The 22,492-nt window shown below is 39.8% G+C and overlaps 1 protein-coding gene across 1 annotated transcript in view; it reads left to right on the top strand.

Annotated features, from left to right (window-relative positions):
* Positions 1-22,492, top strand: part of und (methionyl aminopeptidase und) — a 54,457-nt gene that overhangs the window by 22,976 nt on the left and 8,989 nt on the right. The window contains exons 5-7 of the mRNA XM_071663489.1: positions 1,789-2,026; positions 11,462-11,698; positions 17,200-17,374. Of these exons, the coding sequence (XP_071519590.1) occupies positions 1,789-2,026; positions 11,462-11,698; positions 17,200-17,374 (650 nt within the window). The remainder of the gene's footprint in view (positions 1-1,788; positions 2,027-11,461; positions 11,699-17,199; positions 17,375-22,492) is intronic.

Raw genomic sequence — 22,492 nt, forward strand, 5'->3', positions numbered from 1 at the left:
CACAAGATAGTAATCAGACATCCCTCCAGCTACCCTTTTCAGCACAGTAACATCCAAAAGTTTGTATTATACACGCCTATCAATTAATACATAATCCAGTAATGCCCTTTGACCGTCTCTCCTACTCACATACATATACTTATGTATATCTCTCTTTTCAAACCAAGTATTCCCAATCACCACTCTTTTTTCAGTATACGAATTCACAAGCTCTTCACCATTTCCATACATAGCACTGAATACCCCATGTACACAAATTATATCCTCCACTGACTCATTACTCACCTTTGCATTTAAATCACCCATCACTAATACCTGGTCTTGTGCTCCATAGCTGCTGACACACTCACTCAGCTGCTCCCAAAACACTTGCCCCTCATGGTCTTTCTTCTCTTGACCAGGTGCATAAGCACCAATAATCAACCATCTCTGTCCATCCACTTTCAGTTTTACTCACATCAGTTTAGAATTTACTTTCTCACACCTTATCACACACTCCCACAACTCCTGCTTCAGGAGTAGTGCTATTCCTTCGTTAGCTCTTGTCCTCTCACTAACCCCTGACTTTACTTCCAAGACTTTTCTAAACCACTCTTCCTCCTTACCCTTGAGCTTTGTTTCACTCAGAGCCAGAACATCCAGGTTTTTTCCTGAAACATACCACCAATCTCTCCTTTTTTCTCATCTTGGTTACATCCACGCACATTCAAACACCCCAATCTGAGCACTCCCCACTTGACTCCTCCTTCTGTTTCCCCTTTTAGAAATTGAAATACAAGGAAGGGAGGGCTCCCTCTTCTATAGGTATTAATTTGGGTTATTCTTTCAGGAGCTGGCTGCTTCTGTTCCCCCACCACTTGCTAGATCATGTAATGCTCGGCAAGCTGCTATGTCACATAATCACTGGGTGGCCATTGGCAATTCAAGGATGGGCCGTTTTGATAACTGTTTCTTTCCTTACACTTCGAAGCTTTGGAACTATCTACCCTCTCATGGCTTTCCCAATAACTATGACCTGGTACATTTTAAAAGACAGGTTTTTCACTTCCCATAAAATTTGTATATAATTTCCCTTGTCACTTCTTTTCCCCTTTCATAATCCTTTCTATATTTCAATCAAGGCCAAGCCTTGATCTTGTGTTTGTGATTGGAACTTCCAAGATAGAAAAAAGAGTAATTGGGAGGCTAGATGGGCCTTGGAAGCCATGAACTATCATAAGATAAAAAAAAGATGTTGAAGTGAATCATTCTTCCTCCAACAGGAATCACTGTTTTGAAACAACTGTCTTTCAGCTGACGAATGGTCAAACTGTACTGTGTTTCCCCATGGTCACTTAGCAGAGGAGATATATACCCTAACATATGACACCTGCAACTGTGATATTTCTGGAGCATATGTCAATAGAATGCCAAAAATATATGTTTCATAGTGAAAATGACAGATAATAACAATGAAATGAACAAAAGTATTGCAGAAATTCTAGATGTTTTTTATATTGATATTAATTTTTGAAAGGGAGACAAAATAGATGATTTTACATAGATTATTTCAGGTCTTTAGATATGTTATAAAGGAGGCTAAAATATCTAATGATATGCAGTTTTATGTTTTTAGATACCTCTTATGCTAAAAAGCATGGAATCACCATTAGGTTGTAGTGCTTTAAAGTTTCCATACAATCAAAGGAGATCAAATCCAGTACAGGTCAAAATTTTACTGATTTATAATTTAGCTTTGACAGTTTTTTGAAAATTTGTTTTTTTATATATTTTTCTCTTTTATTTCAGACTCGCAAATATTTCCAAAAGAATGTTAAACCAGGAATGACAATGATTGAAATTTGCAACATGATTGAGGACACTAATCGTAAACTGATTAAAGAAAATGGTCTTGAAGCAGGACTAGCATTTCCTACAGGATGCTCCATCAATCACTGTGCTGCTCATTATACTCCCAATGCTGGTGACACAACAGTTCTTTCGTATGATGATGTGTGCAAAATAGATTATGGAGTACACATTAATGGTGAGTGTGTGGTGAAAAATATGGATGAAGTATTATTTCTCCTTTGTATATAAGGACAGGAACCAGTGGAGACTTTTGCCATGGCTACCCCTTTGATGGACTCTGGGAATGGGCTTAAGAGATATAGTTAGATGAATATCATGTAAAATATGTGGGATTACACATTAATTTCTGCTTCCTTATTGAATTATTCTTTATAAATATGCTGTGGACTCTTATCTGTATTTCAAAAGAGTATGCTTCTCTGATAGCTGCAAGTTTACCACATCAAAAATATCATGGAAATGCTTATCATGGTATATATGATAAGTCATTAATACCAGAATTCCAGGTTTCAAATGTTCATTCAACTTTAGTGACCAACCAAATTAAAATGAGTATGACTAATTTACCAATCGGAATTTCCCAATAGAGTGAAATGTCTTAAGTTTGGCTTTGTTGAGACCAAGCTGTTGCTGAACGAGTATTTTTCCAAGTTATTGCTACTAAACGTTTCCAAGAATTCTGATTGTTTAGAAAAGTGTAAAGTCCAGAAATATAAGCTAATTCTGTAAATGAGAAGGAAAAAGGGAAAGTACCTATGAATTTTGGAGGATGTGAATTTATGAATTTTGGAGGATGTAAAATACCTGTCTTTTAAAATGTGCCATTTTAGACTCAATCTCTCCTGGTATTTCTTCTCACACTTATGTTTTTTCTCGTACTTGATTGCTGTTTCCCACTTTAGCAAGGTAGTGCCAGGAACAGATGAAAAAGACCACATCCACTCATGTCCATTATCAAGCTGTCATGTGTATTGCACCAAAACCACATCTCCCTATCCACAACCAGGCCACACTGACCTTTCTGTGGTTTACCCCGGACGCTTCACATGCCTTTGTTCAATCCATTGACCGCAAGTCAACCCTGGTATACCACATCATTCCAAATCACTCTGTCTAATGCATACCTTTCACCCTCCTGGATGATCTGGCCTCGATTGCTCAAAATCTTTTTTTACTCCATCCTTCCATCTCCAATTTGGTCTTGTTCCCTCCACTTCTGACACATATCCTTTTTGTCAGTATTTCTTCACTCATTCTCTCCATATGTCCAAACTATTTCAGCACATCTTCCTCTGCTTTCTCAGCCTCACTCTTTTTATTACCATATGTTTCTCTTACTCTTTATTACTTACTTGATCAAACCGCTTCACACCACATATTCTCCTCAGACATTTCATTTCCAACACATCCACCTTTCTCCAAACAGCCTTGTCTGTAGCTCATGCCTTGCATCCTTATTAAATTTTTGGTACTAGTATTCCATCTAACATAACCATTTTTGCCCTCCTAGATAAAGTTCTCATTCTACACATTCTTCGGTGATCTCAGAACCTTTGTCCTCTCACCCGCCCTATGACTCATTTCCGCTTCCATGGTTCCATTCACTGCCGTGTCCTTTTTCAGGTATCTTAAACACTTTACTTCCTCCATTTTTTTTTCACCCTTGGGGGTGGAACGAAAGGGAGAAGCATTGCCCAACTCCATCATGGCAATAGTAGTGGTAGTTTTCCTTTTAATTTCAGACAATCACATGAGGTGTGCTGGGATTTTTACTTTTTTGGACAATTTGGGGGCCTAACTTCCACTAGAAAGACTGTACTGGTGTTGTCCTCTGCCAGTGGCCAGTCAAGAGTGAGGCACAAAAGGCTAAGAAGTGGCACTAAGGTTTAGTAATTATGCCGAGGAGTAAAAGAGATGGGTGATTGAATGTAAATAGGATGACTGGTTAGAGTCAGAGGAGGAAGCTTGTGGAGAAGTTTAAAAGTTATAGCTAGAATGTACTGGGAGTGGGGAACCCATTTCCTAGGGAAGAGTGTATGGAGTGGAAATGATAGATGCAAGTTACGGAAGGGCATGGAAGGAGGGGCCTTATGGACAGGAATGAATGAAAATTATCTTGCAAGAGGGAAAAGAAGGATGTACAGTTCTCTTATCACTGAGAGTGTTGGAGTGTTACATGGCATTGATGGAATGGATCAAAAATAGTAAGGGTGAATGGAAAGATTGGAATTGTGAAGTATGCAGGGGTATGTGTATATGCGCCAGTGAATATGAATTCATGATGGGGCGAGGTAAGGATGAAGTGAAGCATTTTTGGAGAAATGTGAATGACTGTATGATTGGTTTAGGGAATAAGAGAAATGTGGTTGTAATGGATGATATGAATGCAGAAGTAGGATGTGATGAAACTGGTGAGATATTTAGTGAACGGGGAGTGCCTGGAGTAGATGAGAATGGAAGTTCATCTTGTGTATGTCATGTGCTGAGAGGAGTTTATTCCTTGCAAACACCTTTTTTCAGCACAGGATGATCCATAGTGCTGAGAGGGGTTTATTCCTTGCAAACACCTTTTATCAGCACAGGATGATCCATAGGTATACATGGATGAGAAATGATGGAAAAGGAGAGCAAAAAGCATTGGCTGATTATGTGATAGTGGAGAAAAGATTGACAAAGGCCATGCTAGATGCTACAGTTGAGAGAATTCTTTAGAGGCTGACCATTTCAAGGTTCTTGTGGGGATGTGTTATGAATGGAAATGGTGAACAGCTTGTGAAGATGTGTGCAGAAACAGGACTGATGATTGGATATACCTGGCTGGAAAACAGGAATATACACAAATATACCTATTGAGTAGGAGAGATGGTCAATGAGCATTACTGGATTGCTATTAATTGATATGCATATAAAAGAGAGACTTTTGGATGAAAATTTGCTGAGAAGGACAGCTGGTGGGATGTCTTATCACTCTCCTGTGGAGGCAAGGGTGAAGATTTGTGCCGGTTTTCAAAAAAGAGGAAACAATATCGGTAAAAAGAGTGGTGAGAGAATGAGCCTGGAAAATAGGCCTGTATGAAGTAATACAAGAGATTGAGTGTAGATAGCAAAAGGTGAGAGTAAATAAAGCAAAGGGAGTGGGTGAAGAATGGGAAGTATTTTGGGAAGCAGTGCTCTCATGTGCAAGAGATGCATGTGGCATGCGAAGGATAGGTGGGCAGATTAGAAAGGGTAATGAGTAGTTGAATGAAGAAGTAAAGTTGCTAGTGAAAGAGAAAAGAGAGGCATTTGGGCAGTACTTACAGGGAAGAAGTGCAAATGATTGGGGGATGTTTACATGAAAGTGGCTGGAGGAAGTTGCTGAGGTTGAAAAAGAGGGCAAATGAAAGTTGGTAGGGTTAGAAGCATGCTTTGATACATCCAATCCCAATGGGTGACTGTTCTTACCCCTTTAGTGTCCTACTGCTTTGACTTTACCACTTCCAAAATCTTTGAACTCCTCTAGTGGCCTACTGCTTTGACGTCTACCATTTCCAAAATCTTTGAATCCCTCAACTCCTATATTCGTAGACACCTCGAAAATCAGTCCTCTCTCTGATCACTAATATGGCTTCCATAAGGTGAGATCCACGGGTGATATTCTTTCCTATCTTAGTAATGTCTGGTCATCATCTTTGAAAGACTATGGGGAGTCATGTGTTGTTGCCCTCAACACATCCAAACTTTTGACAGGGTGTGGCATTGGGGTCTCATCTCTAAAGTTCCCCTCTTTTGGCTTCCATCTCTCACTTTGCTCCTTCACATCTAGCTTCCTCTCCGGCTGATATATTTCTGTGGTTGTTGATGGATCAGCCTCCCAAGATTTCTCCATCAACAGTGTTGTTTTTCAGGCTTCTGTCTTTTCCCCTACACTTTTTTTCCTTCTTATGAATGATTTTCTCTCCTCCACAAAATATCAAATGCTTACATATGCTAATGATTCAACACTGCATTCATACACATCCTTCAATTCTTCTCCTCTCACTCGATCTGCATCTCATCTTGAAACGGCTTCCTCAATAAATTCAGTTTCTTCTCCTCTCTCTGTCAAAAACTCCTCACAACTCTCATCTCTCCTTTGGCAGTTCTGTAATTCCACGTTTTGACTCAATGAACATACATGGTATTACTGTAACATCCACTCTCTCTTGGAAACCCCATATTACAGGAATAGCTAGGTCTACCTCTAAAAATCTGGGTGTTTTGTTCAGATGTCAGAATTTCTTTTCCCCTTCAGATTTGCTCCATTTATACAAAGGACTGATTCATCCTTGTATGGAGTACTGCTCTAACATCTGGGGTGGTTCTAACTCTCCATCCTTACTTGACAGAGTTGAGCTGAAAGTGGTCTGACTTATAAACTTTCCCAGGCTAATTTCCAAACTTGATCCTCTTGCCCTAAACCACAATGTTGGTTTACTTTCCCTCTTCTACAGGTATCACTCTGGTTTGTACTCCTGAGACCTACCTGCTTGTGTGCCCCATCACTAGGTAGACCATGCATCACATGATTACTGTCTGGCCAAATTAAAAGGTTGAACATTTTGATAACTGCTTCATTTCCTAGATGTCAAAGCTTTGGAACTATCTTCCTTCTCACATCTTTCCCAATAACTACGACCTGGCTCATTTAAAAGACAGGTTTTTCACTTCCTCTATAATTCATAGATACTTTCCTGTCTTTTATTTTTCCCTTTCATTATGGTATCTATTTATATTTATTTTTTATTATGCTTTGTCGCTGTCTCCCGCGTTTGCGAGGTAGCGCAAGGAAACAGACGAAAGAAATGGCCCAACACCCCCCCCATACACATGTATATACATACGTCCACACACGCAAATATACATACCTACACAGCTTTCCATGGTTTACCCCAGACGCTTCACATGCCTTGATTCAATCCACTGACAGCACGTCAACCCTGGTATACCACATCGCTCCAATTCACTCTATTCCTTGCCCTCCTTTCACCCTCCTGCATGTTCAGGCCCCAATCACACAAAATCTTTTTCACTCCATCTTTCCACCTCCAATTTGGTCTCCCTCTTCTCCTCGTTCCCTCCACCTCCGACACATATATCCTCTTGGTCAATCTTTCCTCACTCATTCTCTCCATGTGCCCAAACCACTTCAAAACACCCTCTTCTGCTCTCTCAACCACGCTCTTTTTATTTCCACACATCTCTCTTACCCTTACGTTACTCACTCGATCAAACCACCTCACACCACACATTGTCCTCAAACATCTCATTTCCAGCACATCCATCCTCCTGCGCACAACTCTATCCATAGCCCACGCCTCGCAACCATACAACATTGTTGGAACCACTATTCCTTCAAACATACCCATTTTTGCTTTCCGAGATAATGTTCTTGACTTCCACACATTCTTCAAGGCCCCCAGAATTTTCGCCCCCTCCCCCACCCTATGATCCACTTCCGCTTCCATGGTTCCATCCGCTGCCAGATCCACTCCCAGATATCTAAAACACTTCACTTCCTCCAGTTTTTCTCCATTCAAACTCACCTCCCAATTGACTTGACCCTCAACCCTACTGTACCTAATAACCTTGCTCTTATTCACATTTACTCTTAACTTTCTTCTTCCACACACTTTACCAAACTCAGTCACCAGCTTCTGCAGTTTCTCACATGAATCAGCCACCAGCGCTGTATCATCAGCGAACAACAACTGACTCACTTCCCAAGCTCTCTCATCCCCAGCAGACTTCATACTTGCCCCTCTTTCCAAAACTCTTGCATTTACCTCCCTAACAACCCCATCCATAAACAAATTAAACAACCATGGAGACATCACACACCCCTGCCGCAAACCTACATTCACTGAGAACCAATCACTTTCCTCTCTTCCTACACGTACACATGCCTTACATCCTCGATAAAAACTTTTCACTGCTTCTAACAACTTTCCTCCCACACCATATATTCTTAATACCTTCAACAGAGCATCTCTATCAACTCTATCATATGCCTTCTCCAGATCCATAAATGCTACATACAAATCCATTTGCTTTTCTAAGTATTTCTCACATACATATACATGGTATCTGTATATTAATTAAGGCCTGACCTTAATATGTACTTTTGTCCATATCAAGGCCAGGCCTTGCACTTCCTTCCTGTAAGTACTGCCCAAATGCCTCTCTTTTCTCTTTCACTAGCAGCTTTACTTCTTCATTCCACTACTCACTACCCTTTCTAATCTGCCCACCTCCCACCTTTCGCATGCTACATGCATCTCTTGCATATGCGAGCACTGCATTCCAAGATACTTCCCATTCTTCACCCACTTCCTTTGCTTTATTTACTCTCACCTTTTGCTATCTACACTCAATCTCTCGTTGTATTTCTTCATACAGGCCTCTTTTCCAGGCTCACAGTCTCTCACCACTCTCTTTTCACCAATATTGTATCCTCTTGAAAACCGGCACAAATCTTCACCCTTGCCTCCATAGGAGAGTGATGAGACATCCCACCAGCTGTCCTTCTCAGCACATTTTCATCCAGTAGTCTCTCTTTTATATGCATATCAATTAATATGCAATCCAGTAATGCTCATTGACCATCTCTCCAACTCAAATAGGTATATTTGTGTATATCCCAATTTTCCAACCAGGTATTTCAAATCATCAGAACTGTTTCTGCACACATCTCCACAAGCTGTTCACCATTTCCATTCATAACACTGTATACCCCCATGTGCCCAAATTTTGCCCTTAACTGCCTCATACCTATCTTTGCATTTAAATAATTCATCACTAATACCCGGTTTTTTACATCAAAACTGCTGAGACTCACCCAGCTGCTCCTAAAACACTTGCCTCTCATGATATTTATTCTTATGGTGAGGTGAATAAGCCTTGTTAATCACCCATCTCTCACCCTCCACTTTCAGTTTTACTCACATCATTCTAGAATTTACTACCTGACACTCCATCACACATGTGCCCCACTCCTGCTTTAGGAGTATTACTACTCCTTCCTTAACTCTCGTCATCTCACCAACCAAGGACTTTATTACAAGACATTTCCAAACCACTCTTCCCCTTTACATTTTAAGCTTTGCTTCACTCAGAGCCAAAATACCCAGTTTTCTTTCTTTAGAATACTGCCTGTCTTTCCTCTCTTTTCATTTTAGTTGCATCCACACATGTTTTGACACCCCCATCCTGAGCCTTCAAGGAGGATGAGCATTTGTTTTAGAAATTCAAATACAATAAGGGGGAGGGGGAGTGCCCCCCACCCCACACACACACACACACACACATACACACACACACACACACACACACACACACACACACACACACACACACACACACACACATACACACACACACACACACACATACACACACACACACACACACATACACACACCACCCATTCCTTTTGGTTGCCTTCTTTGACTTGTAGGGAATACAGAGGTAGAATTCTTTCTCCCCTTCCCCACGGTAGAGAGATGTAGTAAAAATAGTGTGGTTGAGAGAGCTAAAGAGTGTTTGCTGAAATTGTTTTGGACATATGGAGAGAAAGAGTGAGCTAAGGTTGACAGAGAAGATATATGTGTCAGAAATGGAGGGAATAAGAACTTGGAGACCAAATTAGAGATGGAAGGATGGAGTGAAAAAGATTTTAAGCGATTGGAACCTGAACATGCAGGAGAGTGAAAGGCATGCACGTGTTAGAGTAAATTTGAACAAATTGATGTACAGGAGTCGATGTGCTGTCAGTGGGCTGAGCCAGGGCATGAGAAGTGTACCTGGGTAAACAATGGGAAGGTCTGTGGTTTCCGTGGCTTTCACATGACAATTACAGAATGGTTGTGAGTGGATGTGGTCTTTCTTTGTCTGTTCTTGGTACTACCTCACTAACATGGGGAAACTGCAATCAAATATGAAAAAACTATCAGAGTAGCAATAATCTTTTAATTGTTTTTCATAGTTTTTTACCAGTTTTTACATTTGCGAGGTAATGCCACGAACAAATGAAGAAAAGCCTCACTAGCTTACATCCATTCTCAAGTTGTCGTGTGTAATGCACTAAAACCACAGCCCCTCTTTACAACCAGGACCCACAGCCCTCTCCGTGGTTCCCTGGGTGCTTCACATTCTCTGATCCAGTCCATTGACAGTGTAATTGTTTTATAAGATGACTGGGCCTTCAGCAGTATTACAGGTGTATTTCACAAATGTTACTCCATTCCCCTTGAATTTCAGTGCAGTTTGGTGGTATTTAGAGTTGAGGGAACCTGTCATTGTTCCACACCATGGAAACTTTCAGACTGGACCAAATAATGTTCTTTTTCCAAACCATAGATTGCCAGATTAGATGTTTTACTATACTAAAGTGTGAGGTTTGAATATATGAAGAAAATGTTTGTTTATGAAAAATACACTGATGGAGAACGATCATATTTTTTTATCTTTTTATATTATTATTACACTTAATCGCTGTCTCCCGCATTAGCGAGGTAGCGCAAGGAAACAGACAAGGAATGGCCCAACCCACCCACATGCACATGTATATACATAAACCCTCACATATACTTACATATACATTTCAACACATACATACGTATACATACATAGACATATACCTATATACACGTGTACATATCCATACTTGCTGCCTTCATCCGTTCCTGTCGCCACCCCATCACACATGAAATAGCATTCCCCTCCTTCGAGTGAGGCAGCGTCAGGAACAGACAAAGAAGGCCACATTCGTTCACACTCAATCTCTAGCTGTCATGTGTAATGCACTGAAACCACATCTCCATTTCCACATCCAGGCCCCACAGACCTTTCCATGGTTTACCCCAGACACTTAATCCCTGGTCCAGTCCATTGACAGCACGTCGACCCCAGTATGCCACATTGTTCCAATTCACTCTATTCCTTGCACACCATTCACCCTCCTGTATGTTCAGACCCTGATCATTTAAATCTTTTTCACTCCATCCTTCCACCTCCAATTTGGCCTCCCGCTTTTCCTTCTTCCCTCCACCTCTGACACATATATCCCCTTAGTCAATCTTTCCTCACTCATTCTCTCCATGTAGCTGAACTATTTCAGCACACTCTCTTCTGCTTTCTCAACCACACTCGTTTTATTTCCACACATATCTCTCCCCTTTCATTACTTACTCGATCAAACCACCTCACACCACATATTGCCCTCAAACACTTGATCTATTATATCAAACAGATTTCTTTATCCTTAATCTCTCTCTTCCCTCACTTTCATGTGTGAAAATTTATTTTATCATATTCATGTAAAAGAGTGGCCCATTATAGTGACCATTCCTGAACTTGGAATATAGTTTGGTTAACCAGAACCAAAAGATTTGGTAATACTTGTAAATGCAGTGTTGTGCTTTGATATTGTTCAGATGTTATGCTTTCAGTTTAATTGTATCTCATTTTTTCTTCTTTCTTCCTTTCATATTTGATCACCATTTCCTGCACTAGTGAGGTAGCGTCAGAAACAGATGAAGAAAGGCCACATCCGCTCACATCTTATTTTGACAGGTATAATTTTCCTTTGCAGGTCGTGTTATTGACTGTGCATTCACTCTCACTTTTAACAACAAGTATGATAAGTTAGTAGAGGCTGTTCGTGCTGCTACCAATACTGGTATTCGAGAAGCTGGCATTGATGCTCGCCTCTGTGACATTGGTGAAGCCATTCAGGAAACGATGGAGAGTTATGAAATAGAGCTTGGTGGCAAGACATACCAAGTTAAATGCATTCGGAACCTTAATGGGCACTCTATTGCTCCTTATAGTAAGTAGATTTATGAATAGCTGCTAAGTGAATTTTTTTTATTCTTAGAATCTTATTAAAAGGAAATTCTTTCCTATTTATTTTGCTCTTGAAGTTCTCTTTATGTACAGTTAAAAAGTTTTTGTAAGTGAAAATGGGTTAGTATTCTGGAGGATTTTTTTTTTTTTCATACATTTTCATTTTTCATGTCAGCAAGGTACCTGGCCATTTCACTCCATGGGCATTCATGAAATGTGAAAAAAGATTATGGTAACAATTCCCTGAAGAGTTCCTGAAATTTCCATGGTGATTGTAAAAAGATACTATCAGGTGAATGTACTGTTCAATGTTTGTTTCTAGTTTTCATTATTTTAGATGACTGAAAGCAGACATAGTTTGTTGGATGTCTATGAACAGTATGTCAGGTTCTTAGGTACAGAATTTGCTTTAATATAATTAGGAAGGTATTTAAGAAAAATTTAGGCATAACTTTCCTCTTGATTAAAAAGTTTTAAGAAACCTGGATGATGTAATGTATTTGCACAGACATTAGAGTGAACTGTCCAGAGCTGGATATTGGAACTATATAACTTTATACCAGCAATCCAGAAAGTGAGGCCATGATAACTACATTTGTTGACGTATATGGGTTATATGGGTTATAACAGTAGGTAGATAAAAAGCTTACATTTTCTATCATGAGATCTTTTTTGTAAATTGCCATTTAATGCAAGAAGATGACCATTTTAGTGTTGAATATATATATGTATATGGTTTTGGTCCTGGGTGTATATACAGATACCACTGTGTTTTATGTGTACATGGCAAGTGGTTTGGTGTCATCATTTGCAGTTGATGCTTGAATAAAAATGAAAATCATGTTGGAAGAGGATGCAGGAAGGCTGCAAGGAGACATAGATGTCAACTTCCAGTAGGCCATTGAAAACAACATGATTTTCATTGGGGATAAATTTCGACTTTAATACTGTGGAGGAAATTAAGAAATTGAAAACAATGCAGAATAACGCAGACACAGACACTTTCATAAACTGAACGAATAATGTGAAAGACATTGGAATAATATCTAACAACTTGACAATCAGCAGACACAGCAAAACAGAACTAGTTTTCTCCAGAAGGATGTTAGGATGGATTCTATAATCTTTCAAGACAATTATTATTATACTTAGACGTCGTCTCCCGCATTAGCGAGGTAGCACAAGGAAACAACAGACAAGGAATGGCCCAACCACCCACATGCACATGTGTACACATAAATACCTACACATGCACATATGCATACCTGTACATTTCAATGTATACATACATATACATACACAGACATATACACATATACACATCCATACTTGCTACCTTCATCCATTCCTGTCGCCTCCCCACCAAATGCGAAATAGCATCCTCTCCCTTCCAGCGAGGCAGTGCCAGGAACAGACAAAAAAGGCCACATTTGTACACACTCAGTTTCTAGCTGTCATTTGTAATGCCCCGAAACCACAGCTCCCTTTCCACTTCTTGGCCCCACAGACCTTTCCAGGGTTTACCCCAGATGCTTCACATGCCCTGGTTCAATCCATTGACAGCATGTCGACCCCAGTATACCACATCGCTCCAATCCACTCTATTCCTTGCATGTCTTTCTCCCTCCTGTATGTTTTCAGGCCCCGATCACTAGAAATCTTTTCCACTCCATCCTTCTACCTGCAATTCGGTCTCCTACTTCTTCCCTCCACCTCTGACATATATCCTCTTTGTCAATCTTTCCTCACACATTCTCTCCATATGTCCAAACCATTTCTGCTCTCTCAACCACACACTTTTTATTTCCACACATCTCTCTTATCCTTTCATTATTTACTCGATCAAACCACCTCACACCACACACTGTCCTTAAAGATTTCATTTCCATCACATCCACCCTCATCCGAACAATACTCTATAGCCCATACCTGGCCACCATATAACATGGTTGGAACCACTACTCTTTCAGCATACCCATTTTTGCTCTTCAAGATAACGATCTTGCCTTCCAAACATTCTTCAACACTCCAAGAACCTTTGCTCCCTCCCCCACCCTGTGACTCACTTCCACTTCCATGGTTCCATTTGCTGCTAAGTCCACTCCCAGATATCTAAAACACTTCACATCCTCCAGTTTTTCTCCATTCAAACTTACCTCCCAATTAACTTGTCCCTCAACCCTACTGAACCTAATAACCTTGCTCTTATTCACATTTCCAAAGTCAGTCACCAACATCATCAGTTTCTCACCCGAATCAGCCACCAGCGCTGTATCATCAGCAAACAACAACTTACTCTACTTCCCAAACCCTCTCATCCACAACAGACTGCATACTTGCCCCTCTCTCCAAAACTCTTGTATTCACCTCCCTAACCACTTCATCCATAAATCAAACAACCATGGATACATCACGCACCACTGCCGCAAACCAACATTCTCTGGGAACATATCACTTTCCTCTCTTCCTACCTGTACACAAGCCTTACATCCTTCGTAAAAACTTTCACTGCTTCCAGCAACTTACCTCCCACACCATTTACTCTTAAAACCTTCCACAAAGCATCTCTGTCCCCCTATCATATGCCTTCTACAGATCCATAAGTGCTACATACAAATCCATCTGTTTTTCTAAGTATTTCTCACATGCATTCTCCAAAACAAATACCTGATCCACACATCCTCTACCACTTCTGAAACCACACTGCTCTTCCCCAATCTGATGCTCTGTACATGCCTTTACCCTCTCAATCAATACCCTCCCATATAATTTCCCAGGAATGCTCAACAAACTTATGCCTCTGTAATTTGAACGCTCACCTTTATCCCCTTTGCCTTTGTACAATGACACAATGCATGCATTCCACCAATCCTCAGGTACTTCACCATGATCCATACATACATTGAATATCCTTACCAACCAATCAGCAACATGGTCACCCGTCACCCCCTTTTTTAATAAATTCCACTGCAATACCATCCAAACCCACCACCTTGCCAGCTTTCATCTTCCATAAGGCTTTCACTATTTCTTCTCTGTTCACTAAACCGTTCAAGGCTTTAAGTCTCTCATGAATAGCATATTGCCGTATTTTAACATTGTTCTATAAGGGAGGTAAAATCGCAGGATTACCTGGTGTTCGTAGATCCTTAATGCTGACATTAATGTTAAAGAACTGAAATGCTTGGAATGGCTGAAATCACTGATCTTATACTCTCTGGAGCACTGATAGAAGGCATGATACTCAACTTATATTTGGAAGGCTAAGACTTGGATGCCTAATTGTGTATGGATATAACCAAGATGATAAGAGAAAAGAGATCAGTAGTATTTTTAGGGAAAGAAACCTAGATATTCTGTCTCTGAGTGAAACAAGCTAAAGGCTAAAGGGGAAGAATGGTTTGGAAATGTCTAAGGAGTATAGCTGGGTTGATGAGAGGACAAGAGCTGAGGAAGGAGTAGCATTATTCCTGAAGTTGGAGTTGTGGGAGTGTAAAAGATTGTAAGAAAGGGAATTTTTGACTGATGTGGGCAAAAGGTGGTTGATTATTAGTGCTTCTGCACTTGTCATGACAAGTAAGATCATGAGAAGCAAGTATTTTGGAAGCAGCTGAATGAGTGTGTCAGCGGTGTTGATGCAGAGCAGGCATTAGTGATTGGTGTGTTGAATATTCTGCAAAGGCGAGTAATGTGACAATTGATTGTATAATTTTGGAGCATAGGAAGTTCAGGATTATGAATGGAAATGATGAACAGCTTGTAGAGTTATGTGCTGAAAAAGGACTGATGAGTGGGAATACCTGGTTCAAATAGAGAGACATACACAAGTATATGTATGTGAGTAGGAAGGATGGTCAGCAGGCATTATTGGATCACACATTAATTTATATGCATGGTAAAAAGGGACATTTGATGTAGATATGCTGAGAGGGGCAGCTGGTGGGATGTCTGATCACTGTCTTGTGTGCAGAGCATGAGGTTTGGAAGGAGCAGTGTGGTTTCAGAAGTGTTAGAAGATGTAAGAATCTGATGTTTGCTTCAAAGAATGTGTGTGAGAAATACTTAGAAAACAGATGTATTTGTATGTGGCATTAATGAAGTTGCTTGAATTTATCTTCATTGAATTCAATTAGGTCCACTTTTGCCCATTTGTAAATTATGTCCAAGTCTTTTTGCATCCCCATCCAATCAGTTTCAGATCCAATCACTTTGTTTCATTTGGTGTCATCAGCAAAGCTACTTACTATGCCTATCTTTACTTCATTGTAAATGTCTGATATTATTAGAACTATTGTTGTGGCTGATACCATTCCCTGTGGTACCCTAGGTAGAACATATTCCTCCTCAGATATGGTTGTGTTTGCTACCACTTTGAACCTTCTGTCAATTAGATCCTCTTTGATCCATCTTCCTGATGTCTTACCAGTAACTTAATGTTTTGTTTAGCTTCTTTTTCTAGCAAATTTCTGTGCTTCACTTTGTCCAGTGCTTTTGCAAAATTGAAAAAAACAGTATCCAATCTATTTTCATTGATTAAAATTTCATACATGTCATGGTAATAGCTAATATTTGGGTTTGTGTATTTTTTCTTGGCCAAATCAGTTTTAGACTTCATTTTTGTGACTATTCTTATTAGATGGTTTAATACATGTCCTTTATCATTCTTTTTTTTTCTTTCATACTATTCGCCATTTCCCGCATTAGCGAGGTAGCGTTGAGAACAGAGGACTGGGCCCTTGAGGGCTTTTTATCACATGTGAAGTCTAACTAATTGGTCTGTATTGTTTAAGTATGAGCATACATCCTCCTGCATCAGTGTTAAATATTTCAATTTGTGAATTATGCATTTTTCCTCACATCCAGAGAGAGAGAGGTACAGTAGTAAGAAGGGTAAGGTTGAGAGAACAGAAGTGGATTTGCTGAAATGGTTTGGACATATGGAGAGAAAGATTGAGGAGAGGTTGACAAAGAGGATATATTTGTCAAGAGTGGAGGGAACAAGAAAGGGGAAACCAAATTGGAGATAGAAGAATGGAGTGAAAAAAGATTTTGAGTGATTGGAGCCTGAACATGCAGGAGAGTGAAATGTGTGCATGGGATAGAGTGGACTGGAACAGTGTGGTAGGCAGAGGGTGATATGCTGTCAGTGGACTGAACTAAGGCATGTGAAGTGGCTAGTGGAAATCATGGAAAGGTCTTGGGTCATAATTGTGGATAGGGGATGTGGTTTTGGTGAATTTCACATGACATAGGGAATCAATGTGAGTAAATGTGGTCTTTCTTCAACTGTTCCTGGTGCTACCTAACTAATGTGGGAAACGTTTGATGAGTATAAAAAGGATTGTTATCTTTATTTTAGTGTTACTCCAGAGTGCCAGTATGGACCACCCATTTTTAAGATCAGCGAGATTCATCATTCTTGTGTTATTCTTAAGTTTCAATGTACCAGATTCATGAAACCTTAATTAATTGTATTATCATCAGGGATACATGCTGGGAAGACAGTGCCCATTGTGAAGGGAGGTGAGGCTGAGATCATGGAAGAGAATGAAGTTTATGCCATTGAAACTTTCGGATCTACAGGCCGTGGCTATGTTCATGATGACATGGAAACATCCCACTATATGAAAAACTTTGATGTTGGACATGTCCCTCTAAGGTAGATTGTTTGTTATTTTACCATTCTCAGTGTAACATGTTTGATGTTAGATCACTTCAATTTATATTCTGATGTATGGCAGTGAATGGTGTAGTTGAGTTGAAGTTTTGATTTATTTAATTTGATATCCATATAAGTGAGCATATATCCCCATCTGTGTTTTTTGAATACATACATATCTGCCTGGGTATCAGGAGGGTTAGTTACATCTGCTTCATGAGCCAACACTGTAGTGGTTGTCAAGTTGTACTCCTCTGACCCAGGTAGCTGTCTTTTCTTTCTGTCTCATTAACATGTGGACTGCTAGCATTCTGTTCAGAAACATACAATCTCTCCTTGTCATATGTAACACTTGACAACACGGAGCTCATTCTTTGTAACTCAAGATTTTCCTATGGTGAGCACTATGCACTAGCCTTGCCTTTTGGCAAAAGGTAGGAGCAGTAGATAGATGTAGTAGGTAGGAACATTTTCGCAGAAACATTGGGTAGAAGCACTAAGTAGGAGCATTAGATAGAAGTAGTCATAAGGAACAGATAGGAGTCTCTGCAAACAGTGCACTTGACTTGCTCTCTGCCAGTGGCCTGTTAAGGATGAAGCACTAGAGGCTAAGAAGCATTACTGGAGATCTTTAAGTATGGAGACTGTTTCTGTGGCCACCCCTCAAGGGAGCTCCAATTGGAACAGGCATCAGAGATATAGATAGATAGATAGATTTTGGGAGTTTTTTATACATTATAGATTGTAGGAGTGATATTTACATAGCAGTCTGTTAATTATTGATTGCCATAACTTTAGTTTGGCTATCACTGTAGTCTTATTCACAGTTATAGGATAAACTTGATTCATCTTGTGCAATTAATAATATTTAGTCTCAGTCGTGTTTTGTATGAATTGATTTGATTTTGTGACTCATCTATAAACAACATAGCACAAAAGATAACTGAGGATATGTACCTGATATAGTTTTCAATACTGTACCAGTAATGCTATTATTAAGGCAAAGTTTGAATGAAAGCAAAATTGTACATTCACAAATTGGCTAGAAACCCTCCCCTCCTTGTATTTTAACTTTCTAAAAGGGGAAACAGTAGAAGGAGTCATGCGGGGAGTGTTCATCCTCCTTGAAGGCTCAGATTAGGGTGTCTAAATGTGTGTGGATATAACCAAGATGAGAAAAAAGGAGAGGTAGGTAGAATGTTTGAGGAAAGGAACCTGGATGTTTTGGCTCTGAGTGAAACAAAGCTCAAGGGTAAAGGGGAAAAGTGGTTTGGGAATGTCTTAGGAGTAAAGTCAGGGGTTGGTGAGAGGACAAGAGCAAAAGAAGGAGTAGCACTAATCCTGAAGCAGGAGTTGTGGGAGCATGTGATAGAGTGTAAGAAAATAAACTATAGATTGATATGGGTAAAACTGAAAGTGGATGGAGAGAGATGGGTGATTATTGGTGTCTGTGCACCTGGGGATGAAAAGAAAGATCATGAGAGGCGAGTCTTTCGGGAGCAGCTGAGTGAGTGTGTTAGCAGCTTTGATGCATGAGACTGGGTTATAGTGATGGGTGATTTGAATGCAAAGGTGAGTTAAATGGCAGTTGAAGGTATAATTTGTTTACATGGGGTGTTCAGTGCTGTAAATGGAAATGGTGAAGAGCTTGTAGATTTGTGTGCTGAAAAAGGACCGGTGATTGGGAATACCTGGTTTGAAAAGAGAGATATACATAAGTATATGTATGTAAGTAGGAGAGATGGCCAGAGAGCATTATTAGATTATGTTTAATTGATAGGCGCACAAATGAGAGACTTTTGGATGTTAATGTACCGAGAGGGGCAACTGGAGGGATGTCTGATCATTATATTTTGGAGGCAAAGGTGAAGATTTGTATAGGTTTTCAGAAAAGAGAGAGAATGTTGGGGTGAAGAGAGTCGTGCAAAAGATGCCTGTGGCATGAGAAAGGAGGGAGGTGGTCAGATTAGAAAGGGTAGTGAGTGATGGGATGAAGAAGTAAGATTGTTAGTGAAAGAGAAGAGAGAGGCGTTTGGATGATTTTTGCAGGGAAGTAGTATGAATGATTGGAGATGTATAAAGGAAAGAGGCAGGAGGCCAAGAGAAAGGTGCAAATGAGAGTTGGGGTGAGAGAGTATCACTAGATTTTAGGGAGGATAAAAAGATGTTTTTGAAGGAGGTAAGTAAAGTGCGTAAGACACGAGAACAAATGGGAACATCAGCGAAGGGGGCTTATGGGGAGGTAATAACAAGTATTGGTGAAGTGATGAGGAGATGGCATGAGTATTTTGAAGGTTTATTGAATGTGTTTGATGATAGAGTGGCAGATGTAGGGTGTTTTGGTTGAGATGGTGTGTGAAGTGAGAGGGTCAGGGAGAATGGTTTGGTAAACAGAGAGGAGGTGGTGAAAGCTTTGCGGAAGATGAAAGCCGGCAAGGCGGCAGGTTTGAATGGTATTGCAATAGATCTTTATTCATTGAAAAAGGTGTTGCCTGGTTGGTAAGGATATTCAGTGGATGTATGGTTCATGGTTAAGTGCCTGAGGATTGGCGGAATGCATGCATAGCACCATTGTACAAAGGCAGAGGGGATAAAGGTGAGTGTTCAAATTACAGAAGTATAAGTTTGTTGAGTATTCCTGGGAAATGATATGGGAAGGTATTGATTAAGAGGGTAAAGGCATGTACAGAGCATGAGATTAGGGAAGAGCAATGTGGTTTCAGAATTGGTAGAGGATGTATGGATCAGGTGTTTGCATTGAAGAATGTATGTGAGAAATACTTAGAAAAACAGATGGATTTGTATGTAGCATTTATGGCTCTGGAGAAGGCTTTTCGCCTCGCCCACCAATTCCTGAGGAACAAGGCTTCTTACTGCCTCCACCAGAACTAGAGGAACAAGGCTCCATGCCTCATTCTTTATGGTCTGGTAATGATGATATGCTTTAAGGAAACTCAATATCATGGAGAAAATGTTTCACAAGTTCTATACTAAAATGTATGATCATACATCGAAGAAGGGGAAGATCTAAGTTACCCGTGATTTTGACGACAGATTCATTACACACTAGTTGCATCATATAAGTTGAACTGTCATTTTTTATTTTATTTATTGTGTTCATTTACTGTATATTGTGATGTATTATGTATGATTTTTAATGTGTATTGAAGCAGTTTTGGAAGTTTATGCATATTTTTTGTCTTGTAGTTCCTTCTCTTTCAGTCACAAGCAAAAATTTTTTGTCAAGACTAGGCCTTAATTAGAATATAAAGAGTTTTATGAAAGGGAAATGAAGTGACAACAAAAAATATTTATGAATTTTAGAGGAAGTAAAAAATCTCTCTTAAAATGTGCCAGGTCATAGTTATTGAGAGAGAGTAAAGAGTTCCAAAGCTTCTAGGTGTAAGGAAAGAAATACTTATCAAAATTGCCCTTCCTTGAGTTTCCAACTGCCACTTGATAATCAAACCAAAGTGTAACCATTAGAAGAGGGAAAGTAAACTAGCTTTGTAGCATAGGGCAAGTGGGTCAAGTTTTGAAGTTAGCAAGGGAGAGTTGACAAGGTGGACTGCTTTCGAGCCAATGTCAGGTAAGGATGCAAAGCTAGAACCATCCCAGATGTGAGAACAGCACTTCATACAAGGATGTATCATTTCTTTAGATACACAGAGCAACTGTTTAGAAGAAATTTCAACATCTAAACTGGACTCCCAGTTTCTTAGAGGGGGATTTAGCTATTTCCATGTGAGGTTTGCATGATAACATGGATGTTACAATAATGCCTGTTATATATGTCACAATAATACCTAATATATTCACAAAATCAAGAGGTGAAATTACAGTTCCATCAAAGGAGAGAGGTAAGTTGTAAGGAATATTTGATTGAGAGATGGTCAGAAATTGGGTCATGGAAGTATTAAACTTGAACAGATTTCATCTATCTCACTGAATATCCTGTCCAAGTCTGAGTTTATATAGAAAGTAATTTCGAGGCAAGGTGCAGATCAAGTGAGAGAAGGAGCTGAATTGAAGGATGTGGAAGAATGCAGTGCTGAGTCATCAGCATATGAGTGCATTAGGTTATTTGTCGAAGAAAGGAAATTGTAAATGAAAAGGAGAAAAAATGTAGACTGAACATAACCTTGAGGGACACTGCTGTTGATGGAGAAAGAAGCTGATCCCCCAACAGCCATAGAGAGGGATAAGCCAGTGAAAAAGCTAGATATGAAGGAGGGAAGCCCAAAGAGAGGAGCTTGGAGATGAGACTGCGATGCCACACCGTCAAAAGTTTTGGGATTCCTTAAACTCTTTCAAGGGTAACTATCATACATTAGTAAGAGTAAGATAGGAAAGGATACTAGCAGTATATCTTGCCTCATGGAAGCCAGACTGATGACCAGAGAGAAAACAGTGAGATTTAAGATGTCTGAGTATTTGGAAGTTGAAAAACAATTCAAAGACTTTGGAAATGGTTAATGTCAAAGCAACAGGATGATAGCCAGGGGAGTTAGAACAGTCACACTTTGTAAGAATGAGATGTACCATCATGTGCTTCCTAGAAAAAGGAAAAGTTCTGCTCTTTAAACATCAATGGAACAAGTGAGCAAGCACAGGTGCAAGTTTGGAGGGGCACTGTTTTGGTACACAGTGATGGATGCCATCAGGTTCATAATCCTTGCTTGAGTCCAGAGAGATAGAGAGAGAAGCACTTTTTGGACAGTTCTAAAAATGATTATAGGGAGGAGCATAGGATTAGTAAGAGTGGTGAAGTAATGTTAGAGTCATCCAAGGTATAGTTTAAGGAGAAACAAAAACCAAAGAGAGTTGCTCTTTGTACAGGAGAGACACTAAAATACTTCACTTTCCCTCAAGTTCTCTCCATTCAGACTCATGCCAGCTTACCTGTCTTTCTATTGCCAAACTGAATAAACTTGCTTTTACTTACATTAACTCTCAACTTTCTCCTTTCTCACATTCTCCTAAATTCAGAAACCAACTGCAGTTCCTCGCTTTAATGTCACCAGCAAACATTAACTAACTCAACTCCTACCATCACCACCACCATTCTATATTTGTCTGAACATTCCTGAATCACATTATTAGTCCCATCCTGGTTAA

The sequence above is a fragment of the Panulirus ornatus genome, chromosome 7, assembly GCF_036320965.1.
Source record: "Panulirus ornatus isolate Po-2019 chromosome 7, ASM3632096v1, whole genome shotgun sequence".
Taxonomy (NCBI): Eukaryota; Metazoa; Arthropoda; class Malacostraca; order Decapoda; family Palinuridae; genus Panulirus; species Panulirus ornatus.